Source organism: Saccostrea echinata, unplaced genomic scaffold (assembly GCF_033153115.1).
Source record: "Saccostrea echinata isolate AGI-Se365-2 ecotype Australia unplaced genomic scaffold, CSIRO_AGI_Sech_v1 ptg000054l, whole genome shotgun sequence".
Taxonomy (NCBI): Eukaryota; Metazoa; Mollusca; class Bivalvia; order Ostreida; family Ostreidae; genus Saccostrea; species Saccostrea echinata.
The window spans coordinates 11,403,185-11,426,327 of record NW_026889803.1 but is presented as its reverse complement, the minus strand read 5'-3'; the positions used below and the strand labels follow the sequence as shown (position 1 = coordinate 11,426,327).

The window sequence follows — 23,143 nt, the reverse complement described above, 5'->3', positions numbered from 1 at the left end:
TTTATTGTGACGTCATAATTCTTTTACGTAATAGTGAGGGTAACAGTGCGATAAAAATAAGCCAAGGTTTATTACTTTTATCAGAGACCTATATACCATGATATACTAACTATATAGGTCTCTGCTTTTATTTATTTATTTATTTATTTATTTATTTATTTATTTATTTATTTATTTATTTATTTATTTATTTATTTTAAAATTTTAAACGGAAAAGGAGCAAACTTGTTCCAATACTGGATTCGATAGCCCCCCCCCCCAGCCCCCCCCTCCCCCGTCGGAAAACGGTGCCTTTACCAAAACAACTACATGCATGATTGTACGCTTCTTGGATACTAATATGCCAACTTAGTGATATTCAAAGATTTTAAAAATTAAAAAAAATATCTGAATTAATTAAGCTCATTATGTATTACCTATTGCGAGATATGAATTTAATATATTATTAAATTATATGACAATTTTTTCAATTTCCTTTTTTTTAAGGCTGGTTATGTTCCAATTTGTGCAAATATTCAACATTTTCAAGTTGTCACTCTATTAAAATGCTGTTTTCGCATCAAATAATTACACGAATTTACAAATGAATATACATTTCTACTTATCATTTATCCGGAATTAAATGGCTGACATGTTTTGTGTTTACTATGTATAGGTCACATGACTAAAACATGGTGGGTGTTTGACTCCGAGGAAGAAGTTCAAGTTGATTTTTGAGAGTGAAAGCAGGCATCGCAATTTATAACATTTCATTTATTGCTGTTTACACAACCAGGCGCTGAAAAAATATGGTAAATTAAAGTAACATTGTTTATCCTTCGGGAACAATTAAACAGGACATTTTATCGTTATATATTGGCTACGGCTCCTCCGTGGCAGTGTGGCAAGATAAACAGGGGTAGATAGTTCTTGTACATGTACTGTACAATAAAGTATACAGAAAGGTTTGAATGTCAGCATGTGGGAAAAAATGAAGCGAGAAGAAGGTGGTTATTTTTCCAGTGAAAAGAACTTGATGGGGGTGGAATAATTTAAATGTGTCTGTCACCACAGGATATGTCCCATAATATGTTGACGGTGCGACCGTTAGGGCAAGCGCTGATACTTATTCAGTAAAAAGATGATTTTAAAACATCTTTTATTAAATTTCATGTCTGCATTATAGGAAAATTTTATTCATATACACATCACATACCAGGGTAATTTTAGTTAAAGAAATGGTGTTAATAATTTGAAATTTATACCAGTCTTGTCGAACACCTGAACAGGGGTAAACGGAAATGGGAAATCCATACCCCCAAATGGGGGTACGAGCATGCGCAGATGCTTAAAAATGTGCGTATTTCAATCAAAAAGTAGGGGTTTACAAAAATCGCCGGAGCAGAGTAACGGATTATTTGGCAAATGTAAAATCACTCGGAAATAGATAAAAGGTGTTCTTAGAGTTTGTATTTTACAAAAATACAACTTTATTGTACAAATCGGGATTTATTCACTGGCAAAGTTGGCGATCTTTTGCTTCTTGACATGCAGGTATTTAAGATAAAATTTGCGATAAACAGACATAAGCAACTAATATTAAATTGAAATTATAAAAATTGTATTATTCTACCTTATATCTTTTATTTTCATAATAAAATGCAAGAAAAAAAATGGTGCTAATATCGATTTATTTATGATCGTAGGTTTTGGTCAGGTCCGCTTTCCTCTGACTAGCTTTATTATCGATAATCATGCCCAGGAAGTGTAACAAAAATTCATATAAAAATAAAATTTAAATGAAATCTTTCGTATTTATTTCTTTTTTATCTTATAAGAATTAAATAAAATGTTTGGCAACTTGTTGTTGTAGTAATTTTTAATAAATACGATTGTTTGGGGAAAACACAATTATATTTTATTTTATTTAAATCCAGATTCTAAATTAATATTTTCCTCGTTCTTAGAATATTTTTCCTTGTATTTTAAATTCCATAATCTTAGTTGAGACGTCCTACAAAATAATTAAATAATTTCATGAAATGACAGAAAATATTTCGTTATTCCTACAGTATTAATTCAAACTATGGAAAACTTAACCTGTTAATTTTTTTCTGTTGACATTTTACCAAGTTCATAGCAGAAATAACAATATTATCGATCTTTTTCCTAAGATAAATGATATAGGTAAGTTTGTTTATATTGGATACGGCAAGAGTTACTGTTCTTGCGCATTGCATGACGGGACGGAAAACCTTCGTTTGGGGGTATACCCCCATTCAGGGGTTCGACCAGACTGTATACACATATTTTGTATGCAATTTGAATTCAAAATAATATTGTCTATACAATATATAATAGTAATTTTGGTGCAATCAAATTTTCTACATGGGAAGAAGGTATTTGATCTTCAAAAGGGCTGTAATTGTAAGTATGTTAATTATCCAATTATTGTTTACACTACTTTCCCCACTTTGGTCAGCTGCATTTCATTTCCGGAATTTTTTGAAATTTTTCATTTCCGACATTTTATAGTTTTCATTTCCGACATTTTCAAGTTTTCATCTCCAACATTTTCCAGGTAGTATTTTTTCGGCAATGAAAGCAAGATTGAAGACTTCACTTAAAAAAAAATTAAAGAATCTCAATGAATAAATCATTGAAATCCAAGTAATGAGTTTTGCTTAGCTATCAATGAAGCGAAAATAATAAAGATTTTTTTTCTTTCCCTGAGGCACTTGTAAGAGTAATGAACTTTCTCTCATCTCCTTTTCAAATGTTTGGTTTAAGTTTGAAATCAAATATGTTAGGATTGAAATTATAAGACATATTTTGAAAATGTGGCTTGAAATAAATTCTTTTAAAATTCCATTTCCACCTACTTGGTTAACATTAACGTACCCAGCAAAAATTTCAGAAATGAAAAAAAATAAATGTCATAAATGAAAATAAAAATTGTCGGAAATGAAATTAAAAAATGTCGGAAATGCTATGCAAAATTCCAGAAATGAAATGCAGCGCTTTGGTCATTGTGGGTTGTCATTCTTTCCAAATCATTCATACAAGTTTAATTTTGCCTAAAAAATGGTCTAAAATATTCTAATTCAAACTTATCAAAATCTATGATTTTTGTGTTTGCATACACCTGTAGGCTTGTATATAAGTGGGACAAAACTACTCTGGTCGGAACGTTACCACCCTATACCAAATAATCAATATAAAAGAAATAATTCAACACGCTTTCTGAAATATTTTGGCTCAATTCAAATTTATCCGATATATTGACATTCGGAACTCTCTGAATTCATTAGTATTACAGTAATGTAGATGTACATGTAGATAAGAATTATCTGCACCTGTTTATTTAACAAATTCTATCTGTGACACTGTATAAATGTGAAAAGTCATTTGAAAAAAAGCAAAAATTATGGCATATATATAAGATAAATTGTACTATTTTAAATATTTAAAAAAAAATAAAGTGTAAAATTGAATGCATTGACTTTTTTCAGCCTTCCACCCCTCAGTTGTCTCCCCAGGAGGAGCAAGAGAAATTGCTGGAGGAGGGAATCAGTATAGTCAAGAACCAGTCATTCCAGATGAAGAGATGTCTGGTAAGAATAACCTGGAAAGGTTTTATTTTGAGGAAGTTAAATTTTGCTATATTTGAAAAGAATTCTGTGCCTTGGAGACTTAAAATTTTACAATTAAACATGAAATATTCATGTATACACAGGAGCATTTTCTCAAAATTGTAGTTTCCACATTGTTTTAAAAGGTAACAAAGATTTGATAAAAACTGAATATTTAAAAATAAATACTGATGAAAGGTTTACTGGTAAATTAGTTATAAATACTAATTCAATTTAATTTTTTGCTGTTTTCAAATTTTTAACCAAAAAACAAAGTGTAATATTGTTAATAAGCATTTGATTAAGAGATTTTCAGAGAATGTCATGCAAAGAAATTTGTTATCTAAAATTAAATTTATTTGTCATGTTTGTCAATGAAGGTTTTCATGTAATTAATTGCTCTATTTAACAGGACAAGGGAAAGTTAATGGATGGACTAAAACATGCATCTACAATGCTAGGAGAACTGAGAACTTCACTCTTATCTCCTAAGAGCTATTATGAACTATGTATCCTTATCTTCAACATTGTAGTCACAGATTTAAAGTCCATTATTATAGTAGGTGTAGTAGTTTTTAGCTTACAACAGCTTAAGATTTATATAGATTGCTTTGTTGTATTGAATTTAATTTTAAAAACTCATTTCCAATTGTTACATATGTTTGCAAAAAAAAAAAAAAAATATTTAGAATGATTACATAATTTGAGCTTACCATATGTTATGAAAAAAATTACTTGTATAAAGTTCTTTAACAATGGGGAAGATATGGCTATTTCTGATGAACTGAGACACTTAGAGCTGTATCTTTGTGATGAATTCCAAAAAGGAAGAAAAGTCGCAGACCTTTATGAACTTGTGCAGTATGCAGGAAACATTGTTCCTAGACTGTAAGTATATGTACTGCTTTTACTTTGTGTGCAGTGGAATTGTTCTGCAGTATTTTTGAGGAGGGGGAGAAGTGATCATATGAAGAAAATACAATAAAATGTCAAATGCATAAGCTGTACTTTACTTACCGGCAGAATGCCATTTTTTCTTTTTTTGCCATTTTGCGCTTTTTCCTGAAATGTGGAAACACTCTTATTTTAAAATGAAAAAAAAAGACAAATGAAGAGTTTAATTGTTTAACAGGATATTCCCACACAATCTGGATTCTAGAGGATGCTTTTAAGACAAAGTCTGTAGTAAATTCATGTATATGTGCTTTCACAATTGACATGTACACCTGTATCAAATGACAATTTTACAGTTACCTGTTGATCACAGTTGGAGTGGTATACATTAAATCCAATGAACTCTCCCGTAAAGACATCCTAAAAGATCTGGTGGAAATGTGTCGAGGTGTGCAGCACCCCTTGAGGGGCCTCTTTTTGAGGAATTACCTCCTGACCTGTACCAAAAATGTGCTGCCTGACACAGAGGAAGAACAAGCCACGTAAGAAGGAGAAATAATTAACTTAATACAAGCCACTGGTATAAATGAAAAGACTGCTAATTAATAATGTTGTTAACACCATCATTTTTATTGCAGAAATGACTATGAGTATGGAACTGTGAATGATTCTATTGACTTTATCCTGCTGAACTTCTCAGAGATGAACAAGCTCTGGGTTCGCATGCAGCATCAGGGTCACACGCGAGATCGTACCAAGCGTGAACAGGAGAGAAGGGAACTCCGAATTTTGGTCGGGACTAATCTTGTCAGACTTAGTCAGCTGGAGTGTATTGATATTGACAAGTACAAAAAGGTCAGATTTGACATTAACAGAGCAGTTTGTTCAAAATTGAGTATCAGAAAAAAGTAATAATAGAAAAAAAGGAATAGCTATGAAATTCAGCAGTGTCAGTTTTGTACAGCTGAAGAATTTATATTTGTCCTTAGTTAGCTGTATTTTTGAAGTTATCTATTGTTTGTAGGAATTTCTTTTAATTTTACAGACTGTTCTGCCTGCAGTGTTAGAACAAGTGGTGTCCTGTAGAGATCCTATTGCACAGGAATATCTAATGGAGTGTATTATCCAGGTACAATAATGTTGTGCCTTAAAAGCATGTTAAAATATTTAATTTTTAACTTTAAAAATGCCTTAAAGAATAGCACAAACAAAAACACAATCAATGTATGTATACACTGTAATACAGTGACATGTACTCATTATTGAATCTTGATCATTAATAGGTGTTTCCTGATGACTTTCATCTACAAACTCTGAACCCTTTCCTCAAAGCTTGTGCTGAACTTCATGAGAGTGTCAATGTCAAGAACATCATTATAGCTTTAGTGGACAGGTTGGACTATATTTTCTTTCTTTTTTTTTTGGGGGGGGGGGTTGGGTTACCAAACTAACAATGTAATTCATTTGTGTTTTGGACTTTTATGAAATGGTTGAAAGAAATTTATTTGTGAATGATTACATATCCTAGAAATTGGTATATATAAGTGTAAAAAATACATTTGGACTTTTTTCCAGAGAAAAATACATTTATAATGAGCTTTTGTAATAATCAGGAGATTTCATATTTGGCACTTGCGTATTGTATTGTTTATTGTTAAATATGAATTAACATCTCTGATTTGTACTTAACTTTACCCTTTCTACTGCTTTGATCAGACTTGCCCAATTTGCACAGAACGAGGAGGGATCGGGAATTCCCCCAGAGATCCAGTTATTTGACATATTCTCACAACAGATAGCTCAAGTCATTCAGGTTAGCCATTCGAATGCAAAATTATTATAGATTCATGTCTGTGTTAATAGAATTGGATGTACATACCTGTATTTTTTTGTTCATCCTTTCCCACTCTACCAGTTATATTCTGCTATAGTTTGGCTGTTTGGCTTAGTGTTTTTGCATCCTTAATATTATTTATGCAGGGTTCATAAGCAACATCACTGTAAACTGTTGAACAATACATGTATATATATTTACATCCTTTGAATATTATTTCCTGTATTTCTTAAGAAACCCATTGCCGTTTATCAATGAGTTAACATCACTAAGCAAGCCACCTGCATAGATTTCTTGAGCAAAGGCTGTTCCATCAATTATACACACAATGACATACACATCTATAATACAATATTTAACATGTTTAATTTTACTTTGAATGTTTTTTATACAGATATAAATATAAGCAATTAAAATGACTTTCTTTGTTTGTTAGTATGGGAATTAATGTCGCAGCTATTGCAGAAAAAAATTTACATAACCCGCTTACGCGGGTTATGTATTTTTTCTGCAACAGCTGCGACATTAATTCCCGTACTAACAACCAAAGAAAGCATTTTATTGTATAAGTGAAATACTAGATACGTCAAAGAGAGTTTACAGGGACCATATTATAAGTTTGAGTCTAAACTTTAATTTTTTGAATCCTCTGGAATTAAAAAAAAAATGGCAGTCCTATTGAGTTTTCAATAAACCAAGGTCTAATTGTATGAGTGTGAGACATGTGTATCATTACAGGGACAACTCTGCAATGCCTGGTAAATTAAGTACTTCTAAAATGAATTTACATTAGCATAAATATGAAGCTTGACCTTAAGTATACCATAATTTTATTTCAGAATCGCCCTGACATGCCTCCAGAGGACATTGTTTCCCTACAGGTGGCGCTGATCAATCTAGCGCTGAAGTGTTACCCAGACAAAGTGGAATATGTTGACAAAGTGCTAGAAACCACAGAGGATATCTTCAACAGACTTAATCTGGATCAGTAAGTTCTTTGTTTATTTGAATACTTATGCATTTGAGAGCTGTATTAACTTTAAGTTGGAGGATTTTACAATGAAATAGGCATTCCTTTAGTGCATTTTTTATGGGAAATTCATTTTTCTCTGTTATTTTTTGATTCATTTCACCTTTATTTTGAATTTGAATCTGAAGTTAATTTTTAAATAGCAGATACAATGCATTTAGCTTTAGGGCAGTTAAAGCATTAATGAGTTACCTGAGAATTTTTACCGGTACTCCTAATCACAGAAACAAAGGCATTTTATTCATTTGTAATGATACCATGCAAGCTTACCTCTGAATTGTTATCCTCTTGCAACGAAGTTGGAAAGGATATAGTAATACACTTGTGTGGGTGGGTGAGTGAGTGAGAGGGTGCACAACAAAAGCTCTTCAATAGTAATTTATATCGGATCAATGTGCTCTTTTGCGAGGGGATGCTCTGCTTTGCAGTGCCCTTGCTCTCTTTATTTTGTCAAAACAGAAGATTTTAGTGTCAACATTGAACCACCCTTTTTATTCCCATACTTACTGAATTAGGAAAAAAAATGCATATGTGTTGTTAAATAGTTTATAAATTCTAAGATGTACATATAGTTTTGTCTATGTCTGTAATTATTGTCAGTTTGGAGTACGGCAGTCCTGTGTCTAAGGAGCTGATGCGGTTAATGAAGATCCCAGTGGACTCTTACAATAACATCCTAACGGTATTAGAGCTGCAGCATTTCGGTCCTATATTTGATTACTTTGACTACCAGAGTAGGAAAATCATGTGCTCCTACCTCATCAACAATGTGCTGGAAAATGAAACCTGTATACCCACACAAGATCAGGTACAATGCTGTCTTCTTTTTTTTACAGAGTATTGGGAAAGGGAGAAAGCATGGTTGTCATTTGCTTATTTTAGAGAAGTAAAAAAAAGATCTATGAATTAACCAAAATTGAGTTGATTGTCAAGTGTACAGAGTATAAACATATAATTTAGAATTTGACTGCCTTTGTACACTCAGCATTATAGCTTGGTGTAATCTAAAGTATAATTCTCTGTTAACAGTGACATACATGGTGTAACATAAATTATAATTCTCTCTTTACAGTGACATAGAATATTAATTAATTATTGTATTTAGATATGAAGTTTAATTTTATTTCTTTTATTGTATGTTAGGTGGACAACATTCTGAACATTGTGAATGTCCTTGTACAAGACCAGAGTGACCAACCAACAGAACCAGATGACCCAGAAGACTTTGCTGAGGAGCAAGGGCTCATGGGAAGGTTTATACACTTACTCCAAGCAGAAGATCCAAATCAGCAATACCTGGTAAGACACACACACTTTCATGACAAGGGGTAAAAGAGATAGAATAATATAAAATATGTGAAATGTATTCATCCGGTACCATGGTATTTTGTACAACTTCAAAGTCACTGCTTTATTATGGAGTAACATTAGAATTATAAATGTACTTAGCCAGAGACTGAGAGTTGATTATAACCATGAGATAAGTCGTAACCATGAGCCAACTTCATTTAAATAGGACTACAATGGTTGCTCATGACAAGTGAAGGTGTACAACCCATTACATTTCAATAAGATTAAGACCACAATATGTAGTGTATTTTTTGTAAGATGTTTGAGTTCTTTTATAAGCTGTATTCAAATATCCCCTCTCTTTAGATGCCCTGCTAAAAGTATAAGTAGCATTTGAACATTTCCAATTACATGTTTTTGGAATACTGTAGATTCTTACTTTACGAGATTACTAAAAATCGCAAAATTACCCAAAGAGGAAAAATAGTGAGAATGTGAATTGGCAATTGGATGCTTCATCAAGAGTTTTTAAATACATTTCAGCAATGTAAAAATAACTGTGAGTGATTTATTTCACAAGTGGTGCTTCTCATGAAATTGTGTTAATTAATTCCTCGCGTATATTTAGGAATCTACAGTATTTATATCAACCATACTTTGTTAATCATGAAAGAACTCTTCATTTTATATTTATTTATTAACACATACTTTGTTTCCTTCAGATACTCAACACAGCTAGGAAGCATTTTGGGGCTGGTGGAGACAAAAGAATCAAGTATACCCTCACTCCCATTGTTTTTGCTGCATACAGATTAGCCATGAGATATAATGAAGCTAAAGAAGAGGTAAGTTTGCTTCAGGTTCAAACTATGCAGCTTTCTAAGACTAAAAGCAGTGTAGGAAGCAAAATACATTGTGTCTTTCATGGTTTGTTGTAGGATGAAAACTGGGAGAAGAAGTGTCAGAAGATCTTCCAGTTTTGTCACCAGACAATAGGAGCCCTGATAAAGGCAGACATGGCGGAGATGCCACTCCGACTGTTTCTACAGGGAGCATCGACAGCAGGGGAAATAGAGTTTGAAAATCATGAAACAGTGGCTTATGAATTTATGTCACAGGTATTTGTCCTTTAAATTTGTTATTATTTTTTCATCATGCTGCTTTTTAGACATTTTGATAGTAAATTACCCCTCATTCATGTGTTTTTTTTTTGTTTGTAAACATTTTTTTACCCAAATTATTACTCTGGCAGTTTTGGTCTGATTTCTATAAAAATTTACATATATGTAGACGAGAACAAAATGTGTAATTCTGTAAGGCCTGGTCTCATTAGAGACTTCTTTTTAATATGTATTAATGTGATGTATAAACACAAATATAATTTTTGTCCAGGCATTTTCTTTGTACGAGGATGAAATCAGTGACAGCAAAGCACAACTGGCAGCCATTACACTGATCATCGGAACCCTTGAACAAATGAGCTGTTTTGGGGATGAGAATCATGAGCCTCTCAGAACCCAGTGTGCTCTGGCTGCATCCAAACTCCTCAAGAAGCCAGATCAGTGTCGTGGGGTCTGCACATGTTCACATCTTTTCTGGTCTGGAAAATCCACATCACAGGAAGGGGAGGTTAGTCAGGAGAGAAATATCTTGATATTGTATGTGATCAAAGGGTTTAATATTGCTGATGTTTGAAGGTAAATTTTCATTAGACATATTTAGACATTTGTCAACAAATTCTGATAAAATTTTTTTAGGCCTGATGTATTGATAATCACTGGAGCACGGAGTACTGTAAACCAACATTTATTTGTGTGCGAGAAATATATGCGAGATCGTGATCTTTCTTTACTCGTGAATATTTCTTGCTGCAAACTAATTTTATACTGTAAACCAACTTTTATTCGTGTACGAGAAATATCCCCGAGTTTCGCGACCTACTTAAACTTGCGAATATTAATTGCCGCCAACCATATATTTTGTTTTGTTTTAGTAAAGAATATTTCCTCAGTTGCGAAAATTACAGTAATTGTCGCGGATTGATTTCAAACTGATGAATCGGGAATAAAAGTTGACGCAAATAATAGTTAGTTTACAGTACCTAAGTTGCAAAAATTAGTTTTTGTGCATAGATTTCAAACAAACAAATTCTGAATAAAGACGTTGCAAGTATTAGTTAGTTTACAGTAGATTTTTTTTCAGTTATTGTAGGATTATCAGTATTAAATTATTTTTTTATAAACACTACCAATTTATTTTCTTAAGTATTTTTAATACTGTAGAAGGACAAATTTTCATGGGGATCAATTTTCGTTGATTTGTCCTCTAAAAATGTTTTGTGGGCATTTCGAAAGTAACCCTATTCAATATATAGTCATATAAAAATTTCGTTTGGGATTTAATTTCGTTGATAATTGTTAACAACGAAACGAAATAAACGAAATTTAATCCCTAAGGAATATTTCTGCTTTTACAGTAGTTACTGATATTGCTGTAATAACAGATAAATGTGTTCTTTTTTACTCAGCTCCAAGATGGAAAGAGAGTGTCTGACTGTCTTAAGAAAGGAGTGAAGATAGCCAATCAGTGCATGGACAGTTCTGTTCAAGTCCAGTTATTTGTGGAACTTCTGAATCACTATATATACTACTATGAAAAAGGCAACGATCAGGTATGTATCATAGCGGCTTGTAATGATGTTCTATTCATTATAAAATTTTATGTATTAACTGAAAATATTCAAGTACAGCTGTATCAAACCATATCCTTTGATATACATGTATTTACAAAACCAGACCCTGAAACATCTTATCATGGTTCCACACGGAGTCAGAAGCATTTTTCACTATTTTAATATACTTACCTAGATCATATTCTCTGATCAGACTGTAATTTTCTATTGCAGGTAACAATTCAAGTTCTGAACCAGTTGATAGCAAAAATAAAAGAATCGTTGCCCAATTTAGAGGCAAATGAAGAAACTGAGCAGATAAACAAGCATTTCCAGAATACTGTAGAACATTTAAAACTTCGACGGGACGGTACCGACACAGAGGGACCATCGTATGAGGAACTAGTGCTGTAGTTTGACCATTGTACAATTTTTGTTTTTGTCCGTGTTAGGTTAAATTTGATGTTGAGTAGTGGTGGAAGGCATAAAGAATTACTTGGCAAACATTGCAAAACTATGGAAGTTTTCTTGAGATACTTGTATTTGTGCATTCCCTGTCTTATGGTATTTACATGTATATTGGATTTCAAAATCTCGCTGCATATTTCCTGTCAAATACACATCTACCATCTTACATGGCATATTTGAAACAGTAGTAAGTTAGTACACTGTATCTTGTGAAGTGTTCAGAACAACCAGTGATTAATATTTTCATAGGCTGTAATGTAAATTTTGCTTTATGTGGTGTACTTAGATGCTTTTTCACCATTTTTGAAACTTACACATTTCAGTTCTTGCTTGATTTTAAATCATGGTAGAACTGAATTGAAACTTATACAAAGGGTTTCTGCATAATGGTCTTGTATCTTCTTGTAACTGTTTCTTTGCATGTTATAATCATTTTATAATATATGACTTTAATAATTTAATGTACCAAGTATAACACTTGTTGTCCAACACTAAATTAAGAGAATTCAATAAAATTGAGTACCAGTACTTCAATAAATCTTTGAACTTCTCACTACTAAACATCCAAGTATGTATTAAAGCAAGCTTGTGATAGTGTTACAATTCCTTTGATTTGAAGAGGTGATTAAACTAAAACTAGACTTCATAGACAGAGCAAGGTTGTATGCTATTTTCTCCAACAAAAACATGGTGCTGGGTTGACCTATTGTTATCAGTTTTCATCCGTCATCATTAATTTGTTAAACCACTGAACCAATTTCAACCAATTTTGATATATAGCATTTGTGAATGAAGGGGAACAATATTTCTGAATTTCATGGTCTCTGCCCCCCTTGGGGCCTGAGGGATGGGGCTAAAACCATCAAAATTAATGCAATCTTTTAAAATCTCCAGGACATCAAGCAGTGAAGTGCATGGATATGATGAGCAAGAGGGCCACTTCTAAAATTGTGAAATTCACAGCCCTTGGGTCAGGGGTTCTGCAGTCAGGGTGGGGTTCTATTGGTCATATAATGAGAATTCATTTATTCTTTGAAAATCTTCCCCTCTGTATTAAGAATACAAAGTCATGGTTATGATGAGCAGGAGCGCTTTTTCAAAATTGTGAAATTCATGGCCCCTGGCAAAAATATCTTAGATATGTACATTAAGTATTATTCAAAGGTCAAGAGAGGCCAGTTTGGAACATGGATTATGAGGGGTTTTCTGTGAATATGTTTTATGCTTAAGCAGTAATGCTTGGTGATAGTGATGGAGTGTAGATAGCCCCGACAGATACACACAAGTTTCAAAGTTTGTTGACGATTACCAGACTGTTTTTGTTGAACCCTGATCATCCTTTTTTACTTTCAATTTTTTTGTCTTGTTATATAATTATTAACCATTTCATGAATCTTTTACAGGATTGTGTGTCACTCAGGTGACTATTAAGGCCCTTGGGCCTCTTTTTGTAAACGAGGAATATTTCTTGACCAAAGGGTTTCATTATAATTTGGACCTCTTTTTATCTCAGTGGCTAGTGGACACTTGTTCATAGAGATTTTCATCAGGGGTTTAACAATACAGTTCCAAGGTCCCAACCAACTACTTTACCATACTACAAGTCACACCACCACAGGTTCTTTTTTTTTGTTAAGAATTATTCAAAAATGTTTCGATTTGATTTTTTACTTGCAAATTGATTATTGATACAATGTTATGGACGAATGATTTTCTCAAGCTTAGTAGTCCTTGGACCAGTGAAATTTGAGAGAAAATTTAAAACCCATTTCATTAAATGGATAATGACTGAAGTGTATGTCAGTAATTTCAGTTTTTAATTTAATATTATGATGAAGATGGAAATCAAAAATTCTGTGTTTTAAAGTCTTTATTCAAAATTACTGTACAAAACTGAACATGGTGTATGACTTTAACTAGAGTCATACACATCATTAGTTTTCTGATACAATGGTGCTGGACACATAAATAAATCATCGAGTTAACATACATGGATACTTAACAAAACTTTGAAAGATGAAAGATTGTTGGATATTATCATTCAAACAAGTTTCTACATCCCAAATTGCAAGAGTTTATAACAAGAAATGGTGTTTTAATGTCATTAACTTGAACTGACTATATATATGTATATAAGATGAAAAAAAAAGTATTTGCCTATTTGTTCAAATGGTGGCATGATTATGAATATCATTTATACAGAATGCACAAGGACTAAGTTTGTGGATATGAATGACATTTACAAATCCACTTTGGCCCCTGCCATTGCTAGTGGAATGGCCTTCATTTCTGTTCTCATACACAAGAATTCTCCACACACTGTCATTAAAGCACATCCTATCACATTCAAAATCCACCAGGGGAGAGTTTGTGGAATGTGTCGATTAAATATCCAGCATCCTAGGAAGTGAAAGAAATGGGCTGTCACTGCAAAGTCCAAACAAAGTTTTGCTCTTTGGACTATGTACCACAATGCTACAGCACTGAAAAGAAAGAAAAGTACATGTACTGGTAATTTTTCTTTCATATAGTTCTACAGTTCATCCTATCCAAAGGCTAAAGTCACATTCTGATCAAAGGATGTATTATGGCTGTCAGTATTTCTCAAGTTCATTTTGAGCCAAGTTGTAGAAACTTTTCATTCAGCAGCCTTGTAAAAAGGGTATTCATGAATGGATGGCTGAGTTCCCTTTCAAGGTGATAAAAGAATTGCTGAGAATGCCAAGGCTTAAATGCCAAGGGTTCAATTCGTAACTTGATTCCAGGTTCTATGCTGATTTTCACATATTACATATATTTGGTTACTCATGTATTTTTGCTATTTGCTTGCAAACTAACCACAATACAAGTTGACTTGATGTTTTTTAAAAAAAATTTTTGATACAAAAACTTACCTTGTAAGGCTATTCAAAAGAAAAGCAATAACTTGAACTCTTCCCGAGTCTTCAAGCAAGTCAAGATCCTGAAAGGTAACATGCTCATAGTTTAATATTACCAGGTACTGTTCTGACTTAATTTTAATTTCCTATCTTCAAAATATTAATTCTTATGGGATATTCTTAGATGCTGGTTATTTCTTCAACATGTTAAAATTAATTGTTACATTTACAGTGTATTAATATTTCAAATTAATCAAGTCCAGTATAATCTCTTGATTTAGCTAAAGAGCTTGAATAAACTATATAGCTTTATGAAGTTATTGGAAATAGCTTGATTTAGCTAGTTTATCTCACTTTTTTTCCTAAATGTGTTATTTTTTAAGCATGTACAAAAAGTCTCACCAAGGTGCAGTAATATTGTTCAAACTTCAACCTTAAACTGTTCTGAAAGCAAAGCATGTAAAAATTGCTCTTCATATTGCATCTCTTTTTTTTAGTTTTGAGGCTATATAAAGCAATTGATTTGTGGTGACACAGTTACTTCTTGAATGAAATTATAAAGGAAGTCAATTATTACCAACAAGATAATTGGTAATAATTCAGCACAATGAAGCAATCATACTTATCCATGCCATGACTCATGAACACAAGGTGGTGAACAGTTATTGAAACAATGGAAATACATCTTTTGCTTAAGTATTCAAATAATAAAATGTTAGAACTACCTTTTATTTGGGTTGCTTTTTTGATAGCCCAAAGTACATACATGAATAGCGAGTTTTTGTCTAGTTCTTACAAAAAACGCTTTTGTGAAAAACTGCATATAAATAGCTTTATCACGCAACTTTCATTAGCTTAATAAAGCTATAGCTATTTCAAGCTATATAGCTACATCAAGAGATTGTACTAGACCTGTTAAACGGCAGTTTTCAGAATTTTATAAATTTGACTGATAAATACACAAGGTTTTACACAAAAAAAATTTACAGTTTGTGTAAATAACTGGTCCATTGACGCATCAAATCTGCCTATTATGTCCATCAGGTAAGTCCACATCCCAAACATGAAGTAAAACTGGCTTTGCATCGCCACAATTTGTAAGCAAAGTAGTTTAGGATCCCAAACGTGGCTCCTAAAATGTCCACTATTCATTTTCAAAAATCTATTTCTAAGAAGGCCAAACATCACATACTGTTAGTGACAAAACATAAAATTCTAAGAATGATTAGATCAGAACGTTCCTTTGCGATACATCATATTAGCATCCTACGTGACTACCCTGATCCAACGTCATTTTCCCCCTGATCATTGTTAACCTAACGCTTAGCAATGGGGTTGGACTAACTGCTGTAAACGGTAGTAAATTTGTTTATTCTATTTTTCATCGCAAAATATCATTAACACTGACAAACTTTTATATCCCAAGATTCAGAAAAATATAAAAATAATTTTAAAAATCTTTTCATGGCAGAGATGCAGAATTAATTAATATCACAGTAGAACGTAGTCAAACATTGTATCTATCGTTTTCAGTATTTGTTTTTAAATCCAGAGAATGACATTTACCAAAAGATGAAAATAATTATAAAGTCAACACATAATATTTCCAAATTGGGATTTTAGTAAAATAAAATTTTAAACAAACACAAAGGTTTACAATTGTGTACTTTTGGGGTGTCTAGCTTCTTCCGTGTCACAAAAGCGCTTGGAAGACCAGAATTTGCAGAAGTAACCTTCCGTGGACGAAGTGTGCGGAGGACTTCATATGGTAATTTTTTGCATTGTATTGAAAATCTTTAATTTTTCCGATAGTAATTACATTGTTTTAGAACAAGCCATGATTTCTAATGTCTGTAATTTCTTGAATTGCGTTGACCTTCCTTCCGAGTTTTCTCTGATGTACTTAGCGGCTGTTCGAACCAAAAATGTCGAATCTCTTATTAAAAAATATATTTACTTTTACTCTTGTTTATAGTAGTAATTCATAATAAATGAGAAATTGCACCTGGATGAATCGTGAATAAATCGACACAAAATGTATGGTATTTTATGACATTTTCAATAACTTAGTTTATATATATTTCTGTAAAATAAATGCTGCCATCGGCGTAACAAAAACCCAAAGAATGATTTAGATTTTGTCCTTAAGAATACAGACAGATTACTTGAAAAGACAAATGATGACTTGCAAGCCTTTATTCAATATCACTTAGACACTTTTTCTTGAGATAAGAATTTAAACTGAATCTTGTTTCCATCAACCTTTTAAGGTCACCAGTTGTAAAACCCGACAAAGGAGCAGAGGCAAAGTGGAAAGCTTATAGTTATAGCTAAATCAGACCGCTTTTTGTATTATCAACATGCTTATGCATGTATATATATAGTGTACTTACATTGAAATAAAACTTTAAAACTTGAATAGACCTATAAGGTATTAATTTATTTTATTTATCTAACTTCAGTTTTGTTTTTTGTTAGGGGTGGACGATACAATAGGCCTTGCGATACAATATGTATCTCAATACATATAATACGATGCGATACATGTATCTCGATATAATGATAAATTAGAAAACTTTAATAAACATAGTTCAATTGCAATGGAATATAGCAATGGTAATTACAATACCATTGTACTTATGGTATTAATGAAGAAGAATCTTCAAAATAGATGACTTTCACATTCTGAAGAGTTATCTCTGTCAGCGTAACGCTCATTTTTCTCACTATATCCTTTGTAACTTACCTGTGAATATTTTAAACCCTTCAAACGCTTTCGGACTATTTTCTACTGTTCCTGTATTGCCATGGTATAGGGCAACACAGACAACATCATGAACATATATATAGGTTTAGTTTGTAAGACTTTGCCCCATAAAATAAGTAATATTATAGAGGGTAAACAGTGGGTTACGCCGAGTGACCCCAGATTGACCCCACAAAGGGAAATAACTTTTGTAAATTTGAAAGTCGTCCATTTGGAAAAGTTCCTCCAGAAATGTTGTTTTTTAATATCTGATTCTCAGTTAGTCAGTGATGGTCAACTATTATAGTGTGCCTAGGAATTTACATACTTCTGTTAAAATAAACAAACAAACGAATAAATGAGATTCAATAAACAGAGATTTAATAATTTTTTTAATAAACACATTTCTGCTTTTCAGAGATAAGATGAGTACATTCAACCTGTTACGGAGTGCCCCACGTGTCCTAGCTAAGCAGCCCATCTGGGTGGCTCCATCTAGAAAAATTGCCCTTACTTCTATTGCTCGGGATGCACCTGCAACCACTGGTTCTAAATCTGTCCTTCCAGGCCATGAATACTACCCAGGAAAAGAGGAATATAGCATTGTTATAGGTGGGTGATATTCTTAAGATAATTGTTAGCTGTTTAATTCATCTGGGGGATGGCCATGAGCATGATAATTTCGAAAAAGACATTTCTGATGGTGTTCTTTTTTAATTCATAAATTTTAAAGGAATTTTACTTGAAAACAGGTAACAGAGAAATTGTAGGGTACGGAGAAGTCCCATACTATACAGATTCATTTATGCAACCCTGCCCTGCTATCAGATTCAAGGAAGTTGATGAGGCTCTTGGAAAACTCAGAGAAAAGGAAAAGGGGGACTGGAAACTATTAACATTGGAGGAAAAGAAAACTTGTAAGCAGCACTACATAAAAATCAAGTACTATTTACTCATAGTTTAGACTTTGGGAAATGATATTTCCAGACAATTAGTATTAACCAGTTTGATGTGGATGACTGAAGATGTACAAGATTGCAAAAAAATGTCTTATCATTCAAACTATGTGCGACAAAGTTTTATTTATAGATTGTACCTGTTTTAAGCAATATTAGCATTCAGAAATAGCATTTTCTTGCAAATATTGTTTCACATAAATGATAATGTTGCTGTTTGATTTCCAGTATACAGAGCTAGTTTTAACTCCACTTTGGAGGAAGTCAAAGCCCCCTCAGGAGACTGGAAAAGATGCTTGGGAGACAACGCTGTCTTAATGGGCCTGGTCTTGATCGCCATGAGTGTTGTTGGAGCAGCAAGTAAGTTACATGTATGATTCAATTTATGCCTTGAAGCTTCAACTTTGATATAGTCTGTAAATGACATTCTGGAAAACAGGTTCTGATGTTACAAAGAATTTATTGGGTTTCAAGGTTTAAAAGAGTTCTTCGTTTTTTGATATTTGATATATAATATATTCAGCTCAGGAAAATTTAAAGTACTTCTATCTGGAAGAAAGAAGGGGAGGGGTTAATAAATTTCTGACCTGGGCTGTAAAATCTACATGTTTATATTATTAATGAAAGAAGTCTGGATATGAAAGAAAATGTCTTGGTGATTACAGTTGTCACTGGTGAGATTTGTGGTATAAATAAAATAGAAACAATGCACTAAATGACTCAACATTGTCTGACATTTACAACATTACTTATTTGCTACTGCTACAAACAGTTACCCCATTTTAAAAGTGCTACTTTATATGCAGTTTTAGTGAAGTATGTAAGGTATCAAGCATGCACAGATCCAGAGGGGGTTGGGGGTCAGGACCCCCCTGGAATTTACAGAGTTATTTAAAGTATACACTGAAGCAAATAGAAAAATGTGGACTCCACCAGCACCACCATGAAATAGGTTTTTTTCATGTTTGGGAAATGGATTTTAGGGGTTTTTGTTTTTTGTTTTTGGCTTGTCAAGAAATTTTCTGGGTTTGATACATTTGAGAAATAAAGTTTTTTTTTGGGGGGGGGGGAGAGTTGTTTCTTTTGTTTGTTTGTTTGTTTTTTTCTTGTCAAGAAATTTCTGGTTTGGAAAATTTTCTACTTGCGGATTGAACAGAAATTGTGATTCCACTGAATTATGACCCCACGGAAAAGGTATGTTTTCAGTAAATCCATACCAGTACTTTGAAAGAGTTAAAACATTTTTTTCTTGTTTTAACAGATCGGGAAAGTGAGCCCATCACTGTGACCAATGAGTGGGTGGACGCCCAGACAGAGTACCTCATTAAGAGAAGAGTCCAGCCAGTTGATGGCATCGCTTCATGGTACGATTATGAGAAGAACAAATTCAAGCCCACCTGGTCCATCTTTACTACAGAAGAAAAATCTAAATCTACCAAACTCCTGACTGATCTTGAAAAATAAGAGTGATCATTAAAAAGAATTAAGACAGAGGGAAGTGAAATTGTAATACTAAAAGAGACAGGATGTAACTTTATCTTAACATTTAAAAGTTTGTTTGTCAATAAACTGATAAAAAAATGATTGACAGGTTGTTGTTTGAAGAACTAAATTGAAAATTTATCTTTTATGTTTTCAAAGACCAAGGAAAAGCAATTCTTTTTCAAGGAAGAAAAATCATTAAAAGAAATTGAAGTTCATAGGACATTTTCAAAACATTCAGAGTACCTTTCAAACAGTTTAGTAATCAGAGAAAATAATACACACCTCCCCACCCACATCCTCTCCCCATTAAGGGTAATTGTTTTACTTTTCTAATGTTTTCAACTTTCAAATGCTTTCCTATATAAATCTGTACTAAAACAAGAAATGTACAGTAAAATTTTATTATAGCCAGGGCTTGAAATAATTGATGGCCCGCTGGTCGGGGGACAGTGAATTTTCAATCTGGGCTAGTACATTGCAGAGGGCATATGCCCTTTGGGTCAGCATTTTTAGCTCACCTGAGCTGAAAGCTCAAGTGAGCTTTTCTGATCACCCGTTGTCCGTCGTCTGTCTGTCTGTAAACTTTTCACATTTTTGACTTCTTACGAATTTTAACCAAACTTGGTACAAAGCATCCTTGAGCGAAGGGGAGTTTAAGAGCCATTCTCTTTAATGACTTGACTTTTTATATAGGAGCTCTGGCACGCATAGTCTCAGAATTTCTCCAAACTCTCTATGATAAAAGTCTTTGACAACGTAAACTCAAATCAGGCAAAAATTGGTTGCTACATGTCATGGTTACCATAGCAACATGTCCTAAAGTTTGAAAAATTGGCATTTTTCAACATGTTCAGAGTCCCCCAGTTAAGGTTTGCAGCAAAGCAAACAAGTGGCAATGACTGTTTCTGAAAGTTGAAGGCCTGATGTCTTAAATGCATGATAAACAACTATTACGTACTTTACTATGGAAACAAAGTATTCAAAAGTAATAATTTTGTTCATTTAAATTTGTGAAGTCATACACTTAAGAATAAAAACAATTATAGGTTGAAATGCAAGCAAATAATAGACAAGAGATCCATGTAACATATACCAAGGACGAAATATGATATTTCTTATAGGTTGGCAGTGGTTGCCATGGTTTTAATACCACAAAGGGATTTTAAATTTACTCTCTTAGTGTTTAAATCTTATCATATCTTTTTAAAAAACATATTTCTATACAACTAATGATCAATTTTTAAAGGCGTTGGTGTGACCCTAATTTTCACATTTCAAACAATTCAAATACAATTCTTTAAATACAGCGTTGCTATGGAAATTAGCCAAAAAAATTTGCATAAAAATCTGAAAATATTCTGTTTCCTTGGATACGTACCCTTGTTTGTAGATTCCCAAAAGTTTTATGATTGATATACATGAACAGCTAACCTGACTTTCAATTTTGTCTAGCACCCAATCTCTAACTGGATGCAGAAAGCTGACACATAGGATTTAATATTGATATAAAATTAACAAAATCGAACATTTTCCCTTCTTGGTAACCATAGCAACAGTGTTGTATTTTTCAACATACTTTATCAATATATGATATTCAACTTTAGTTCTACCAGATAAGTACTATTCAAGGTGAGTAAAATAATACGTTTTTTGATTAAAAGGTAAGTTAATTCCTAAAGCAGCAAAACAATATCACTTTAAACAACTTGTACATTGTTTCCATGGTTACACTGAAAGGTAACAATTAATCCATATTTTTCTTATGTTGTTGGTGTTGCAAGGTCCTAAGGATGTATATGTGCCAGTCATGAATTTTATTGTTTTTCCTCAAGATAGTAGCATAAACCCAATATTCACAACAGATTTTGCATGGTTACACAGTGTTACCATGGCAACCCTGAAAGATATTTTTAGAATTATATTGCCAATACCTAATTACTTACGGTTAAATAGTTTTATTGTTTTTCTTTGGTTGTTGATTGTGTTTGATCATGTAACATCTATAATTCATGAATATTGAGCGTTTTTCAGCATTTTTCAGCATCTAAAATGTATTCCAAATGTACCCATGGTTACCACTTACTTAGAGATAAATTCTAAATAGTTTCTTTATAGCATATGTGGCAACAAGGTGTCATGTTTTTGTGAGAATGGTTTGTTTGTTTTTCTTAGTCTTTATTAAGGTTTAATTAAGAATCAAAGTAGCTGAAAATCTCAATTTTTCAACTTTTCTGGCTGTTACCATGGCAACCAAAACACATAACAACTAAATTTTGTTTGATATTATGTTTCTGGTGTCAAGTTGTAATAGTGGGCAAAGTTTCATCAAAATCCAGGACCATGCGTGGCAAAGAAGTTTAAGTGGTTACAGAGAATCGCTATTAAATTGTAAAAATGAAGGGCCAAGTCCCCATCAAAGGGGAGATAATCAAGATAATACAAAAATTGGGTGGGGTCATTAAAAAGTCTTCTTCTCAAGAACCACTGGGCCAGAAAGGCTGAAACTTTTGTGGAAGCATCCTTGGGTAGTGTAGATTCTAAATTGTTCAAATCATGACCCCCAGGGGGTAGGGCAGGGCCACAATAGGAAATCAAGTTTTTACATTGAAATATGTAGTAAAAATCTTCTTCTCAAGAACCACTGGGCCAGAGAAGCTGAAATTTATGTGGAAGCATTCTGGGGTAGTGAAGATTCTAAATTGTTCAAATCATGACCCCCAGGGGTAGGGCGGGGCCACAATAGGGAATCCAAGTTTTACATTGAAATATGCAGAAAAAATCTTTAAAATTCTTCTTCTCAAGAACCACTGGGCCAGAAAGGCTGAAACTTATAGCTGATAGCAAAGTCCTGGAGACCTGTGAATATACTTCACTATACATGTGTATGTAATTTATTTCCGATTAAAGAATTTGTCAAAAAACTAGTTTAATATCTTAAATTTTGAGTTCTTGAAAAATACGTCATAAAAGGTGTAAGTTTCATCATTTTAAACTCCCTATGGGTCACTATATTTGTGATATTAAAGTTTGTTACAACAGTAAAAGTTAAGAATTTTGTAGGAGATCCCAAAAAACTTCGCTTTATCTACAACTTTTCTATAATGTGTTTAAACTAAATCGGTTTTACTGTATTAGAAACCTATATGCCCCCAGTGTGACAATATCGTAAAGGATCAATTTTAAATTTAGAAAGTCTGACTTTGATGATAAATTGGGGTCATCTTCTCTTTAGAGGGTACCAGAGCATCTAGTTTGATGATTTCACACTAAGGGTTCTTG

The 23,143-nt window shown here is 32.9% G+C and overlaps 3 protein-coding genes across 3 annotated transcripts; 2 read left to right on the top strand and 1 right to left on the bottom strand.

The window, feature by feature from the left end:
* The first annotated feature begins 692 nt into the window (after positions 1-692).
* Positions 693-12,323, top strand: LOC133172113 (vacuolar protein sorting-associated protein 35-like). Its single transcript, XM_061306923.1, has 17 exons — positions 693-791; positions 3,492-3,593; positions 4,024-4,120; positions 4,376-4,499; positions 4,862-5,047; positions 5,144-5,360; positions 5,551-5,634; positions 5,789-5,898; positions 6,222-6,318; positions 7,179-7,327; positions 7,970-8,177; positions 8,513-8,668; positions 9,382-9,504; positions 9,598-9,777; positions 10,052-10,288; positions 11,187-11,330; positions 11,565-12,323. The coding sequence occupies exons 1-17, from the start codon at positions 789-791 to the stop codon at positions 11,742-11,744; spliced, it is 2,397 nt and encodes a 798-aa protein (XP_061162907.1). The 5' UTR covers positions 693-788; the 3' UTR covers positions 11,745-12,323.
* Positions 12,324-13,650: 1,327 nt separating this feature from the next.
* LOC133204579 (protein SYS1 homolog) lies at positions 13,651-15,984 on the bottom strand. Its single transcript, XM_061340332.1, has 3 exons — positions 15,665-15,984; positions 14,693-14,760; positions 13,651-14,281 (listed from the first exon to the last, which is right to left on the bottom strand). The coding sequence occupies exons 1-3, from the start codon at positions 15,860-15,862 to the stop codon at positions 14,038-14,040; spliced, it is 510 nt and encodes a 169-aa protein (XP_061196316.1). The 5' UTR covers positions 15,863-15,984; the 3' UTR covers positions 13,651-14,037.
* A 376-nt stretch (positions 15,985-16,360) lies between these two features.
* Positions 16,361-19,963, top strand: LOC133172422 (cytochrome c oxidase subunit 4 isoform 1, mitochondrial-like). The gene is made up of 5 exons (XM_061307303.1): positions 16,361-16,445; positions 17,842-18,035; positions 18,176-18,340; positions 18,608-18,739; positions 19,641-19,963. Exons 2-5 carry the CDS (start codon positions 17,849-17,851, stop codon positions 19,841-19,843), a joined length of 687 nt encoding a protein of 228 aa, XP_061163287.1. The 5' UTR covers positions 16,361-16,445; positions 17,842-17,848; the 3' UTR covers positions 19,844-19,963.
* The last annotated feature ends 3,180 nt before the right edge of the window (positions 19,964-23,143 follow it).